This window comes from Podarcis bocagei (genome assembly GCF_964188305.1).
Source record: "Podarcis bocagei genome assembly, chromosome: 2".
Taxonomy (NCBI): domain Eukaryota; kingdom Metazoa; phylum Chordata; class Lepidosauria; order Squamata; family Lacertidae; genus Podarcis; species Podarcis bocagei.
In genome coordinates, this window is record NC_138126.1 from 111534534 (window position 1) to 111550667 (window position 16134).

General features: G+C 40.9%; 1 protein-coding gene across 2 annotated transcripts in view; it reads left to right on the plus strand.

Moving 5' to 3' along the window:
- GDF11 (growth differentiation factor 11) overlaps nucleotides 1-15458 on the plus strand; it is a 49686-nt gene extending 34228 nt beyond the window's left edge. The window contains exons 2-4 of one of the 2 annotated variants that reach the window (XR_014004712.1): nucleotides 1650-2023; nucleotides 3807-6419; nucleotides 6467-15458. Coding sequence is in view for 1 of the 2 variants with exons in the window: in XM_081181479.1 (XP_081037605.1) it covers nucleotides 1650-2023; nucleotides 3807-4187 (755 nt within the window). In the remaining variant the exon portion in view is untranslated. Of the gene's footprint in view, nucleotides 1-1649; nucleotides 2024-3806 lie in introns of both variants that reach the window. The other variant, XM_081181479.1, reaches the window with a different exon arrangement.
- Nucleotides 15459-16134: the final 676 nt, after the last annotated feature.

Below are 16134 nucleotides of genomic sequence, written 5' to 3' on the forward strand. Positions count from 1 at the left end.
GGTCATGTGATTTATTTATTTTTAAACCCCCACAAACATTCTGGCACATCACACCTGTAGCTGGTAGTGGCTACAAAGGGTTGTTTTAAACTAACTTTTATTCAGAGCAGACTCATTCAAGTTAATGGCCATGAATAACTTAGCTCCACTAATTTCAGTGGGCCTACTCTGAGTAAAGGTTAGTTGAAGTCAGCCTTAAGAAAGGAATGCTGAAGGGAGAAAGGGCAAGAAGTTTACGATGTTGGAACAGTGCTGGATGTTAACTGGTGGATCAACTTAGCCTTGAGAAAAATGGTGGTGCCAAATCAGGCTTTAGTATGGCTTGCTTCTAATGCAGTTATATAATTTTTTATCACTGGTCTTAATTTTTTGAGGGATGCTCATTGAATTCTTTCCTTTTTTTGCACCTTTTCTTGTCTGCTTACATTTATTTTGACAAAGTCTGTGTTCCTCTTTGTTCTCATTTGGATGTGATTTCCATTTTCTGAAGGAAGACTTTGATAACTTCTTTGGTTCTTCTCATTGACCATGTTCACGCCCTCTTGGATTTGGTTTCCTGTGATGCACATTTTATTCTTGGTATTAATATTTTAATTCTTGGTATTAATATTTTATTGGAAAGGGTTCAATTGTAAAGAGTTGTTTGTAACTCCCCCTTAAAATAAGTTTTGAAGGGCTGGGGGAATCCTCAGTAATGATGTGGGAATGGCTGCAAAGGAGAAGTCACTAGAAAAAGTAGTTTCTGTCCTTTGGAAGGCTACTGACTTTACTAGGCTGCATAACCTTTTTTACATAAGGTAGTGCCATTTTAGATGCATCCAACTGACACGTAATCACCAATGTGTGGGTCCTTTTGGACCCAGAAGAAGGTGGAAGGGGGGCGTAATGGGGTGAGGCATACTTTTGTGTGCTCTGCTGACAGAACCCCTACACGAAATGGTTGCTGCCTGTATCGTGACCCTTCTCACCCAAGCCCTTTTGACGCTACCCCCCCTGATTTTAGTGTCCCATTTTCATGGCTGCCAATTTTCCAACTGATAATCAGTGTACAGTGGTACCTGAGGTTAAGTACTTAATTCGTTCCGGAGGCCTGTTCTTAACCTGAAACTGTTCTTAACCTGAAGCACCACTTTAGCTAATGGGGTCTCCCGCTGCTGCCGCACTGCCGGAGCACGATTTCTGTTCTCATCCTAAAGCAAAGTTCTTAACCTGAAGCACTATTTCTGGGTTAGCAGAGTCTGTAACCTGAAGTGTATGTAACCTGAAGCGTATGTAACCCGAGGTACCACTGTACCTCTTTATTCTTCCCTTATTTGTTAGGATACACAAGAAGGGGGTCTCTTAATTGTTTTTATTTTTTAGCTTCAGATCTATAGAGAGTTGTATCTTGGAAAATGACTACCTGACTGGAGAGATTAATATTCACTGTACCTGAGGCTGATTTACACAACCAGTTGAGGGCATCTTATTTGTGTACAAGACTACCTCCACTGACAGGCACTGTATTCAATCAACAAGAAAGTACTTTCATACACACATGTGATAAACAGCTGTGTGAATGGCTCCTTAGGCAGAATCCCCTGACCACAGCACTGGGAAATGGGTTGTGAAGACATTCTGCTCACTGCTTCTCTCTCTGTCTTTCCCAGCGGACCCTGTGGTACAGATTGAAGGCAACCCGCACTGCTGTTTCTTCAACTTCAGCCCCAAGATCATGTTCACCAAGGTAGTAAAGGCACAGCTGTGGGTGTACCTGCGGCCTGTTCAGCATACCTCCACGGTCTACCTACAGATCCTGCGTCTCAAACCAGTGACGGAGGATGGGAGCCGCCATATTCGTATCCGCTCACTCAAGATTGACCTGAATTCCCGCATTGGCCACTGGCAGAGCATTGACTTCAAGCATGTACTGCAGAACTGGTTCAAGCAGCCTCAGAACAACTGGGGTATCGAGATCAACGCTTTTGATCCCAATGGCAATGACCTGGCCGTCACCTCTCTTGGGCCTGGTGCTGAAGGCCTGGTGGGTAAATAGGAGCATTGCTTTTCTTCTCTCTCCATCTTAGCTTCTAACGTAGAGCTGGCGGCCAAAGAAATACCTTTCCCACAAAGCTCACCCAAGCTGCAGGTGTTTGCTGACGTCAGGAACTGAGAACATGCCTCAGTTCCCTGTTGTAGCATTACAGTAAGCTGTGCTGAAGTGAGTAAGTGGGAGATTAGTAGAAGAAGCAGTCTTTCAGAACTAGTGATGGCCCCAGTGCCCCTGATTCACTGTTCTGTTGCATACGTATAGGGTCACCAGTGAGCTACATGTTGGGAAGCTTTACTGGGAGAAAGGAAGTGCTTTCCCTTCCATACCTATTGGTTTGCCCTCTTGGTTGTATCTCCTCCTGCCTCCTACAAGTTCATTGAGGGCTGTAATACTATTGTACTGCACGTAGTGTAGGGTGTGCTTTCATGCCAAATCATAGTATTAAGTCTTACTTGCGAGCTTCTCTCACTCACTTAGCTGGCCTTTAAATAAACAGCAAAATCGTTGTACGTTTTGATATTACTGGCCTCCACTTGTGTAAATAGCCCATCAACAGGTCTGGAATAACCATGCACAACTCTCACTGCTCTCCAACAGATAAAACCACCATCTACCTTCTGTACTTCACAAAGGCTGAACATTATGTAACTCAAGACATCAGAATTCCTATTTGTGCTAGCTCTGAAGTCTCACTAACACTCAGACCACCGCCTGTAAAATATCCAGAATGCAGCAAAATATTTGATAATCTTGGCAGGATATCACATTTTGAAGTGGCATCTTAATTCACTGATTTTCTGAAGGAGATTGCATGTTACAGATTATTGGATACATACATTCATGATTCAATCTTATTCTGTTAGCCTTCAGCTAGTCTTCCATGTAAACAGACGCAATTTACTGAGATTCAAATAACGTTGAAAGTTGTTTTCCCCCCATTTTAATTTCATAAAAATATATCTTCTTGGTTTATTTTCCCCTCCCCTTTTATTATCTTTAATCTCTTACTTGTCCCTTGAAGCTTATTCTGTTAGGTATAATTACTCTGCGAAAACACACCTGATTAACTGAAACCTTGCTATATGCAGATGGTTTGAAAAATCACATAAAGACATGCACATATTCCTTATGGAGCTCCCTTTATTTCATATCTTCACCCACTACCTACAAATTGATCTCTTGGTCTCTCTTGTCAGATTGTGCACCTCATTTTTTTTCTTTCTCGCAGCAGGTGATGGGTCAGCAGCCCATATATTGCATTCTCTCTTGTTGACTTTTTTTTTTAAAGGAACATATAGACACACACAGAGAGAGAGAGAGAGAGAGAGAGAGAGAGAGAGAGAGAGAGAGGGAGGGAGGGAGGGAGCTGCACACGGTCAGTCTGTGCCTGGCTTTCTAAAGGGGAAAGCAATACTCTAGGCTCCTACTGGGAATTGGATAAATTACTGTACGCTGTGATAAGTATTGTTAGGATTGGAGAAAAGATGGCTTGTCTTGGAAGGACAGATAAGGACTCGAGCTGGACAGAGCTGGGATATGGCTAGGGAGATAAATATGTGGTTTTAAAAGATATACAGAGCAAGAGGACAGATGGGGCTGGAAAGATGGGTTGTGGGCTGATGATAATTAATGGAAATGGTGTGCTTCAAAACTATCCTTGTGAGCTGGGCTCCTGCTATAGGGCTAGTTATCTCTGTCTTTGTGATGTGGGTAAATAGACACTGCACATAAACACATAACTCTTTTGTTTTCTCCCTTCCGTTCCCACCCCCAGCACCCTTTCATGGAGCTACGCGTGCTGGAGAACAACAAACGGTCCCGGAGGAACCTGGGACTAGACTGCGACGAGCACTCCACTGAGTCCCGTTGCTGCCGCTACCCACTGACTGTTGATTTTGAGGCCTTCGGCTGGGATTGGATTATCGCCCCCAAGCGGTACAAAGCCAACTATTGTTCCGGCCAGTGCGAGTATATGTTCATGCAGAAATATCCTCATACCCATCTGGTGCAGCAGGCCAATCCCCGGGGCTCAGCCGGGCCTTGCTGCACACCCACCAAGATGTCCCCCATCAACATGCTGTACTTCAATGACAAACAGCAGATAATCTATGGCAAAATCCCTGGCATGGTTGTTGACAGGTGTGGATGCTCTTAAACCCTCTGCCTGTCCTGTCACTCCTTCCTCATGATTTCCCTGGATTCCTGCTTCGATGATGCATCCTGACACTGATGAATCCATTCCTGATCATTTTAAAACATTTCTGAAGAGAAAATAATTGTGGGAAAAGAACAAGATGGATAGAATTGTATTGAAAATCTCTGAAGTGACATCATGCACTGTGCAATAATCAAAACAGACGTCACGTTACTGGAGAGTGAATGAGTTGGCTTGGATCAATACTTTCCTCGCTGAGGCAGATCTGAAATGACCTCTTCTCTTCCAAAACCCTTTGTTTGACCCATCATTGCTCAAGCTTTACTTTTACTGGTATTGTTTTTCTTCCCAACCCCCTTTCTCTCTCAATCTGAGAGTAAAATGATTACAAAGTGGGAAAAGTTCATCAGAAAGAGAGAGGCTCTTCAACCCGTTTACAAACAGTGAAAGCTTCCTAGATTGTGATTGTTAAGTTAAATAAAATGTTGTATGGAGCTATAGAGATAAAGAGGGGAAAAAGAGGTAAATATTTTGTATTAAGATGAAGAAAGACAGAGAAAGGGACCAGCCAGCTTGGGGAATATTTGGCATTTTGGGGGGGTGGGTGGGAGGGTGAATATGATGTGGGACTTTGAGGGTTGCTGACCTGCCTGCCTTTTGTGAGACAGACTCCCTTAAAAGTTAGGAGATGCCCAAGAAACAGAAACCAGAGTCCACTTGCCATGTTTTTCTCTGATGCATAGTTCCAAGGTGATGAAGTAGAAGTGTAGTCCATAGACTTAGATGGGTGTTGGAGGAGCTGTCCAATCAGAGGAAAAATTTAATTCCATCTGCCTTGGGTGTAAGTCCACCTCCTTAGTTTCAGTATCCCTCATGCAGATTGACACTATCCACTTCAAAGTTGATATCCTTCAGTGTTAGTGTCCTTAGGAAACTGTAAACTCAACTCATTGAATTCAAAGTTGCTGTTAGCTTAACATGTACTTAACCTAAGTTCATTTTTGAAGTAGTGGGGAAAAGAGTCTTGTTTTTGTGAGGACAAAGGATCTCTGTCCCCTTTTACTCCTCTGGCATAATTTGACTTATACCACCAAGGGTTTTCACTTGCAGGGTAGGAGTCTGTCAAAGATGCAGTAGAGGAGAAATATTTCCTTTATTTATTGAATCATTCTCTGCATTGGAGCTTTCCTTTAAGCATAACTTTTGTTTAATGTTTCAGTGATGAAGGCCCCCACCCACCCACCCAATGTATATATAGAACTAATGGTTTTCTTTGCTAACTGAACTAGACACACACATATGATTTGGCTACTTGCAAGAATTGTTTCTAATGGCTAGAGCAGGAATGGGGAGCCCATGTCCCTCCAAGATGATGTTGGGCCACCACTCCTATCATCCTTGACAATTGGTCATGTCAGCTGAGGCTGATGGGATGTGAAGTCTAATAGCATCTTAGGGGCTGCAAGTTCCCCATGTCTGGGAAAAATGGCTTGTTGGTGTTAGGCAGTTTTTAATAACACAGCAGTCGCATGAGTGCGTTGCTGTGTCTGGCTCCTCTTCACCTTCACTGTTGTATCAATGCTCTTTTTATTTTAAAATGCACTTATGTAGATCCTTAACCTGTCTATAGCCTTCCATGAAACTACAGTGTGACCTTCCTTTCCCTAACCAAGAAACACAGTGCAATTCTGCTTCCTACTATTTGAGGCAACAAAGCCCAGGATAACATAGGGAAATTATACATTAACTCACAAAAAGAGATGCAATGGTCTCTAATTGTTTTTATGCCACAGAATGTATTTAATCTAGAGTTGGTGTTACTTTTTTTCAACAGTATATTGAACAGATCATTGCTCTTCAGATAATGAAACACTGGCCAAACACTGGGCATTTAGCAAATGCCATATTTGAGCTTGATTTCTAGGTTTAGAAACTGGCATAGAAGGGTCAGATAGAATGCCTGCTGAAGCCTCTACACTGATGTCCCCAGACAGATGTAAGTTACTTGATAATGCCAAATTGGTTGCAGATATTGTCACTGGCCTCCTTCGAGTCGACAGCCTTGGGAAGATGTTGGGTTATAATGGATTTCATATCCATGGCTTACGATTCTTAGAATCAAAGGAGGATATAAAAGTTTAAATAGGAGAAGCTCTTAGGGGAGTATAAGGTCTTGGTAATTGTGGTGTTACCTATAATGGCTCTAAATGTGGAGTCAAGGTATTGATTCCAGTGTGGATTTTCAACCCAAGTGACTAATGCTATACTGCAATTTGGAGCCAACAGAGCAACCCATTAGTTAGTGGTTCACATCCTATGTGAATTAGAAATTGTTGCTGTCTGATAGTCACCACAATTCAACCATTCCCTGTAAATTTTCCATCTGTGATGGGACTAAAGTTTGAATGTAGTCTGTTTGGGGGGACTCACTTGTTCAATTAAGCAGCCAAATTATAGATTGAAGGAGCCATTGAAATATTGTTCTCAAAAGCTGAAGCACTTAGGCAGATGAAATGGCATATATAGTGAACTTTTTTTCTTGCAGAAGTATTTCTATATTCAAATAGGGAAAATGTTAGGTGTAGGAAAGCTCTTATAGTGAGTAGGTGGCCCCAGGTTATTTATGGCATTTGGAAAGTAGACTTACGCACCTCAATTTGTGAGGTCAAAGTATGAATTCTATTCATGCAAGAGTTTGCTTCTGCAGGCTGTTCATAATTTCTCCAATAAATCTGAGGTGCAGAATTTGCAGTTGCTTAATGAAGGAAGGGGAAAGAGCAAATGAGAATTCTCTCTGAAGTAGACAATGCCTTATTGCGCCAAACTGGAACAGTCAGGCTCAGACTACTCATACCATTGTGGCGTCTTTGCTTCCCTTCTGCTATTTTCATGACAGTATGAAATCAGAATCCCTGTTTCTCCAGAGTTCAGCTGTTCCTGCTGCTTTAGGGCTTGTTTCTCCACTTCTCTGCTTGGGCTGTCTAGCGAGCTGCTGTGTGGCATGATGCAACCCTTCAGAAATTTCTGTCATGGGTCTGGAACCTGGGTGTGGGGGTGATGGACTGGAGGGGAGTCTGTAGCAGACCCTGGAGCCAAGTGTTTGTTCAAATTTTTTAGCAAGACTCTTTTGAGCCACCCATCAACTTGTTTGCCAGAATTACAGCTGTTCTATTGCATGAAAGCAGCTAAACTATGTCACTCGACTTCTCCTGAAGTTGCTTTTTTTTTGGATGGATAAAGAATCAGATTAGACCACCAGGAACTAATTCATCCTACAGATTACCACCTTTCAAAATCTAGCACTTATTGTATTAAAGAAGCTGTGTACATCACCACCCAGTTCAATTCTTGTATGGACAAATTTTGGTCCTTTTGTAGGTCGATACATACTATGGAATCTTTGCCTTCCTGATCTGAAGTTACAGGGTACCAGAATGTTGGGCAAACTTTGAATGAAGGCTTGGATGAAGGTGCATAGGATGAGACGCTGTGGAAAATCTTAACTCCCTACCCTGCCTCTTACCCTGTTGCTAGGGAGTTCAATGCTGCCCTAGCTAAGCAAAATCTTAGCACTTCTCATGGGTTTAAACCCTAAAATCCAAAAAAGGGAACAGTCCCTTGCTCAAGGTTGCACAGAGATCAGCTCTTTTTTGCGCTACACTACCCCTCTCTAGCACTTATAGACTGAAGCGCTTCACTCTTTTTCAAAGCACTCAAACTTACCTTTTCTTATGCTAAATTACATTAACTTAACTTTGTGCAAATGAACTAGCTAGCTTAAGTATATACAGGACAGCAGCTCTGCAGATGGAAGCCCATGACAGGATTTAAGCCAGGAATCCTCAACGGTTTGGGGTCACTTGGATTCTTTAAGGTGACTGCAAAGCATTTAAGTTCTCAATATGTTATATTTGTTACCTTCATTTCCTTTTTCTGCAGCTTGTATTTTGGGTTGGATCATTAGATTAAAAACAACAGAAACTAAATTATAGTTTCCTTCATAGTGTGCCACCAAGCATCACAAAAGAGAATATCAGAAATATGAAGGACATATCTTGCTAGTTTCATATTAAAATATACTGTATTTAGAATAAAAAGCTGAGGGAAGAGAAGTGTACTTACTACATGTTTTTTTACTGTGAGATTTATCTAACAAAAATATATCCCAGCAATTTGACATGAGTGGAATTGGTATTTTTTATTAATGGGGAATCTGAGCAGTTGCTACATGGTGATGTAGAGCAATGCCATTCTTTTTTCTCTCCAGTTCCTGAGAAATCAAAAGACATAAATCTCTAATTGTTGTGATTGATCGGAACAGCTTTCTCTGGAAGTCTGAAGAGAATCTGGTATTTGAAGAAATGTCACCAGTCCTTTTGATGCAATGGAAAACGATGATCGATTTCATTTGTTCTTGTTTTTTCTCTGAAGGATTCCATTGCTGTGGGCCTTTGCCAGATGTACTAAAGAAGTCACTTGTTCAGCAATACTTTAATCAAGCACAGTTACCTCTACTTCATGCCTCTGCTTTTCCCTTTGGAAAATATTAGCTTTGTAGGATCTCTCCTTGAACTGGGAAAGCGCATAGGAGCAGGTGGTTCAAAGAAAAGATGCGAGATGGGATTCCTTGATTGATGCCATTGACTTTACCAAGTGATCTTTAAGGGATGACACTTCTTCTTTGCATAACAGCAGGATATATATATATATATATATATATATAGAGAGAGAGAGAGAGAGAGAGAGAGGGAGGGAGGGAGATAGATAGATAGCATATTGATCAGCTTGTGAGTTAAGGAGCTAAGGCCCTCCACTAGAGATTGGCGAAGAGGTACAGAAAAGGAAGATGACTTTTAAAGGAAAAGAAATAATCAGGCACTGGTCTCTTTCCCCATCTAGTCCATTCCTTAATACAAAGAACATTTGACATTATTCCTCTTCTAACGTTAGTTGAAATACAGTTGCTTTTCTTACTGGATCTCTATTGTTCCTCCCCAGCCAGCACTTAGGTATGCAAACACCACTGTTATCATTACCCACTCTGGCAACAAGGTCAATTTGACAATCAGGACAGTGTTGCAGAACCCATATTCTTAACAGATTCAGGAGGACTGTGCCTGCAGCCTCCTCAGTCCAACAGACTTGATGTACCTGAACCATGAAAATCCAATTCAGACTGGCAACAGCATGCTTTACTAATTTAATGAGGGTGTGCTTCCTAGAGAGCCAAGTTACAGATATATAACACACACATGTATAACACTGGCTTTGATAAAGGACTAGGGGTTTGAGAAACGCAGTGTTACTTTTTGTCCAAAGGATGCAACTTTCATGTTTGCTTTCTAAAGTGCATAAGTGTACAGTATCTATGCATGCTTAGAAAGCAAAGGGGATCTTGAACTGGTCTTACAGTATACAGGAGGCAATTCTAGCTAGTATCCTGTTACAACTCTTGTCTTCCAGCCCCTTGCCTCTCTGCTTCTGGAAGTATAAAAAGAAGTAGAACATGAGTTCAGATTCAGTTGCAGTGGCACATCACTGGTTTTATGTCATGCATAAAACAGAGTTATGTGTTCTGTTATTGTTTTAGAAGGAATCGTGGTTGGAAGCTGAAAAGAGGGAAGTGTATAGAAGTGAGATTTCAGGTTAGCAGTGTCATACTCTCAGACTGTTATATCTGGCACTATTCTATAAAAACAGAGTAGGAAGATAGTTGTGCAGTTTGTTTTAAAATCAATAAGCAGGCTTGAGTTTTGTTTCTGGGACTGAAATCAGAATGTTTGAATTGAAAAAGGAATTTGACAATAACATGCAGATGACTGTTAATCTGTGATAGGAAAAGCATGAATCAATGTGATAATCCTCACTGATGTGGCATATTACCTCACTCAGCTATCTAATATCTAGCAGATATTATTACACAAAATCTCCATTCAGAGAGGACCGTCGCAACAAATGTTCCACAAAAATGCTTCTTCCTAGAACCCAGTTTGAAATCTGCCAAGACCAGCCAGGGTTTATTTTGCTGTTATGTTATCAGATACTTAATTTTAATCTTGCTTTAAGAAGTTGTTCTTAGTTGAACTGCTATGGCACAGGGCCACATACTTTGCACTACACAACTCTTCCCTGTTGCGAGACGCAGAGGGGGGAAGTGTACGACAAAACTATTTTTCATTAAATATAATTTCCTGTTGGTGGCTTTGCTCAGCTGTAGGGGGTGGAAGGATATAGACACATCATTGTGGAAAACTGAGATGATCGTGGTCAAATTGGATCCCTAGGAGTTGGGCTTCTTCCAGTGGGACATCTCCAAATGTCTATTTTTGAATGCAGTGTAGTTTTCCAAAAAACAGTTCATTGCTGTGACTTGCTTGCATAGTCAGTAGAGAAACAGGACACATTTTTTAAACTTGTTATAACAGCAGACATTCAAAATGATTAGCTGAAGTTTAGAGTTAACACAGAATATGCAATTAATTGTATTGGGATGGAATCACTGTATTGGGATATGCCTACAAGTAGCTCATTAGATGCATTTGTACATCACAGAGACTATGGTCAGAAGGGATTGTTGAGGGAATGGCTGATAACTGGAGAACTTTTTTTCATAACCTCTCTATTAATTTTTACCAGTTCATTGTGTTTTGGTTAATGCGTACCTCATTAATATAGAGCAGACATAGGGACCCCAGGGCCCTCCACATATAGTTGGACTCCTGGTTCTTAACAGCCCCAGAAAGCATGGTAAAGGATGATGGGAGCTGTAGTCCATCAACACCTGGAGGGCCAAAGGCTCCCATTCCTGATAAGAGAGTTTCTGGTTAGTGAAGAAAACTTAAGAGTGATGGAGAATCTATTCCTGAATCTCACATGTGGAGATAAAAGTCCCAGTAGAACAAATGCCATTAAGGATTGTTTTGAGAGGCATGCAACCTGATCCCACGAACGCTTTTTCAGAAATAAGCCCTGCTATGTTCAGCAATGCTTACCTTGGGGTAAGTGCGCTTAGGACTGCAATGATACAGTCCATTTTACCGTTCTTTTCCTGTTAAACACTAATGCAGCCTACCCATTAAGTACGGTACACAAAATAGATGGGCAGGTCTCACCTGAAACGTGGATGTTTTCTTTCTGGGATTTGGGTGGTTTGATTCTCCACCCTACCCTTCTACTGCCCAATGGTGCTAAACTAGAAAGATAATTCCAATTCACCTGCTACTAGTGGCTCCTTTGATGGGATAGTATTTTGCTTTGGGTAATTTGACTCACAAAAGGCAAACAGGCATGGCTATTTTTGGATGTATGCATGTAAATATCAGTCCTACAAGTATATTATTATTATTAACTTTTTTGTTGATGTTACTGTGCATAAATGTCATAGGGGTGTATGAGTGAGTGTGAGCGCGAGTGTGAGCATGTGAGCGCATGTGCCTGTGGGTATGAAATGAAGAAACGAGTTTGAGGATGACAAGTGACACAGGCAAAGTATTTTTTAAATCACATGACCAAAAGGCCATTCACTGGTTAAGATTGTTTTTGTTTGTTTGTTTTGATCACATGACCAAACACAGCACTTGAACAACAAAATAAAAATGTAAAAATATATAAAAAAATTAAAATATAAAAAAATAAGAGTTCAGAGCTTTTCACTCCAGTCCTACATGTGGGACGTGCATAGCTGTCATCTCAACCTTTCCAGATGGAAACCCATTGGCTGTCTTGAGACTGACTGCCAATGAGGGGAAACTGGGATTCTGAGAGGAAAGCTAATGCCACTATAGCCTGCATCGTGCCATATAGTCATTTTAGTTTCCCCAAGAGGTGCAAGTTGGTTTTAGGTCCATGGCTGGTGTTAATCAACAGGGACTTCTGTTGTATTGGGGCAGTTTGTGTCCCATTCACACCTATCCACCAACATCTTGAATGGCTGCCTTTCTCTACAAAAGGGATACCAGTTCACTTTGGAAGCAAGAGGCCATCCTATCAGGACATTTGAGGAGGCCTCAGAGACTTTGCAGGAGTGAAGCAAAGCATCTGGACTTAAAAATGCTGAATGTTCACTGTAAAAATTGTCTGTATTGAAAGACTGCTTTGGGCTAAGGTACCATTTGCACTATAGAAGGTTAAAGAAAATTTAAAGAGACTAGGATGGGATTTCCCTTTTGTGACACACCCTAGAGCTCAAGAAGAGATACTTTTATGTCTGTGCTTTCTCTTTTTGTAATGGCTGTGTGTGAAGATTAGTGCATATGAATCTTGGTGTCGAATCCTTTCCTGCCGAAGGCAATACACTGCGTAGTTCTGCAATCTCAGCAACCACACATTGTTATATCTGACTTCCAAGCCACAAAGTGTCTTGTTACTGCCATGCCACTGAATACAATGCTCATAGGGCAAACTAACTCACTAGCTGATTTCTTAGTTAAATAAACACCTACCGGCCATTTATGTACTTCTTCTTGCTATCAAATCTTTCTGAAGATCTTTAATAGTTTAGAATTAGTCAACCAATGTCCAGCTAGCTTTAGTTTCCCCCAAGTTGTCATGGACGAGCGAGAAGAACCCATGCCAAATAATTAAGTCTGGGAGAAGAGGCTGAAGTTAGACTTTTAGCACAATTACAGATTGTGCCTCATTTATGGGGAAAAGAGGAGTCCTAGAAAGACAGTTTTTTGCTGTTGCCTGCGAGTCAAGAATGTGTCAACAGGAGAATGGATGGCATAATACTTAGTACTAAAGGGCTTGCTCTTAAAACTATTTAACTCTTCTGTGAGCTTCAGCACCAATTTTGGTGTAACTTTGAGGCAAATTAGCTTTATCTCGGTATCATCTGTGGAACAGGGATATCTTTTATACCAGTAGTATGAGACTTAATTACAGAATCCAGAAATGAGGAAAACGTAAAGGCACAGAAATGACTGACAGTTACTCTAAGTGGGGTGGGGTGTGAAGTGGTAGATTTTTTTTTAAACCCCGCCCATTGATTCCAGTGGGGGGAAATTATTTATACCAGCTTTAGGATGACATAGGTGGAAAGAACCTGATCGTTGGGCCTCTCTCAAGAGAATGAAGGGGACTTTAACCTAGTAGACTCAAATTCACCCCAACCCATCCCCACTCTGCAATGTCCATGCTGCATTCCATGGGAATGGTGATCTGCCTATAAGTAGAGTGCTTCTTTGCTGATAAAGAGGCACCTCTGCCTAATCCTATCCCCTCCAGCCAGTGGATCTGAGTGTTAGGACTACTCTGTAAATTTTTCAGTACAGTGGTACCTTGGTTTAAGAACAGCTTAGTTTATGAACAACTTGGATTAAGAAAGCTGCAAACCCGGAAGTAGGTGTTTTGGTTTGTGAACTTTGCCTTGGAAGCAGAACATGTTTCGCTTCCTGTTGAGTGTGTTCCATTTGTAAATTGAGTCCCCCGCTGCTATGGGAAAGCACGCCTTGGTTTAAGAATGCTTTGGGTTTAAGAACGGGCTTCCGGAACGGATTAAGTTCGTAAACCAAGGTACCACTGTAACTATTTATTGGAAAAAAGAAACCAATCTAATTCTGCTGGCATTTTGCTGCCTTCAAAAATCATGCCATATCATACCCTATTTTTGATGCTGTTTTTTTACATGGTTTCATTGCCATTTATCAAATTGACACAGTTATGGTCTGTTTCACTTAACAAATTTAGAGTTAGTTAAGAATTATGTCACAGACCTTTTACCATGAAAACAGTATTCCTCTCTCAGTTGAACAAGCTCCTAGCTGTTCGCTTTGCCAAAAATCCACCATTGCACATATTTTCTAATCTCTCCTGCCCCATAGGGGTTACTGACTGAAAACACAAAAATTAAATTAAGATGGCACTCATTTATGAGGAACTGGGGTCAGAACAACTGGATCTTGTAACAGCTGTTATTTCACATACATCTTAGAAAAAGAAAATTAGAGGAAAGCAAACACAAATATGGATTGCCTTGGCTATATTTCTCTTCTGTGTTGTATGAACTAAATTTGTTCTGTAACTGGCTTTAGTCTGTCCAGTATATCATAACCATTGCTTCTGTTCCAATTTCTCTTTGTCCTTTTTAAGATTTTTTTTGTACAATAAATATATATAGCAAAAAGCATTTTCTTCTTTTAATGCACTGGCAGAGTTTTAAATCTTAAAAAGTTTATAGCTCAAAAATCCCTGTATTTGAGTGTCCAGCAAAGCCATTATGTACAATTTGAGGCTGAGTTATTATACTTTGGGATATCTTTGGTTCTATTCCTAAGAAGGAAAATATTAGAATAGAAAGTTTGAACACATGTGCAAGGCTGGAACTATGTATCTGGGTTCCCAGAACCATACGTTATACTTCCCTTGGAGAGCTGGCGTTGATATGATTCTTGATATGCCGGTAGCTACAAGGATGCTGGAAGAAGGAGACACACCTTATTTTGAAACCTTCGCTATTCCATATTCCATTATTCCATATTCCTGGCAACTTGTTTCTCCCCATTAAGTTTTTTTTTAACAGCAAGAAACAAAGAGTCCAAAGGTCTTAGCTCTCAGTTTCCCTTGTTTACTCTCCAACACCATCTTACTGGGCACCATACCATTCATATCGCTGGAGCAATCTGATTATGCTAAAGCACGCTTGCAGTCAGAACACAGGGGACCTAACCTTATTTTTTAAAAACAGCCTTATGATTCCTAGCCCCTAGCGAATTCTTGGACAGGATCAAAAAATGTTCCCTAATGCCTCTCATTTTTTTCTTACATGCCCTAACACTGAATCATCAAACTATATAACTGAGAAATATTCCAAAGAAGCCTTTCGCAATTGTTTCCTCCTAGTCCTTGTTCCCAGATTAAGGCTGCAATCCTGAACACACTTATGACAAAAACACAACAGGACATTTCCAAGTAAACATGCACAGGATTGCATTGTGAGAGAGAAAGGAACTCTGATCACATTAAAGGTGGACGGAGGATGGAAATCAGAGTTTCTCATTTTTGTTGATAAACTCTAAAAGAAAAACCCACTGAGGATTGGAACCTAAACTGAAACTGAATTAGTTTTGATTCTCTAGGTCATCCTTCCCTAATGTACTCTCCTGATGGTTTGGACAACAACTATCCAGTAGTCTGGAATCAAAAGAGCTGTATGCCAAAACATCCAGAGGACACCACATTGGGTAAGGCTGTCACAGGGGAAAAAAACCTAACCTACCATTTAAGCACTATATGTATATAACTTAAATAGCATTTCCATCATTCCTAAGTGCTTATCTGGCATGTGTCGCAAAAATCAAAATGGGTCAATGCCTTATTAAAATAATATTCTAATACCATTTAGCCCATGACTATTATTTTTTTAGATCTACTTTGCATCCGTTCTACAGCTCTAAATCACATACTCTAGTCCAGAGCAATGAGCTATACATAGGCTATCATGCACAAGGATTGCCGTGCATGGGCCTGCTGGACAGATGGTGGTGTCAAACTCTGAGAGTGCGCTGATCACCTGCTGGGAGAGAAAAGGGGAGCTGACTTCAGTCCATTCCCCTGTACAAATGGATGATTGTCAAGGCTGTCAGCTCTAAGAGTGGCAATCAAGGTTATGTGCAGCCCTAAGTAGTGGGTTGTGTGCAAGAGATGCAATCCAAAAAAGGATGCTGTGGAAAGCCTGTATTTATATGCAGATTATCCTTGCTGGCACCAGCTGTTTAATACGATCACTATTATAAGTGATTTAAGGTGTTTAATACAACCACTAAGTGATTTAAAGCAGTCACCTTTGAAAATGCTTCTACCGCCACAGCATCTAAATTTATTGATGGTAAATTGCTCCACTGATGAGATTTAGTTAGCGCTCGTTCATCTGGCACCATTTTCTCATGTTTTGTGACAAACACTGAAACTTGGGAAAGAGCGGCAGCAATTCATTTAGTTCTCTCATCCA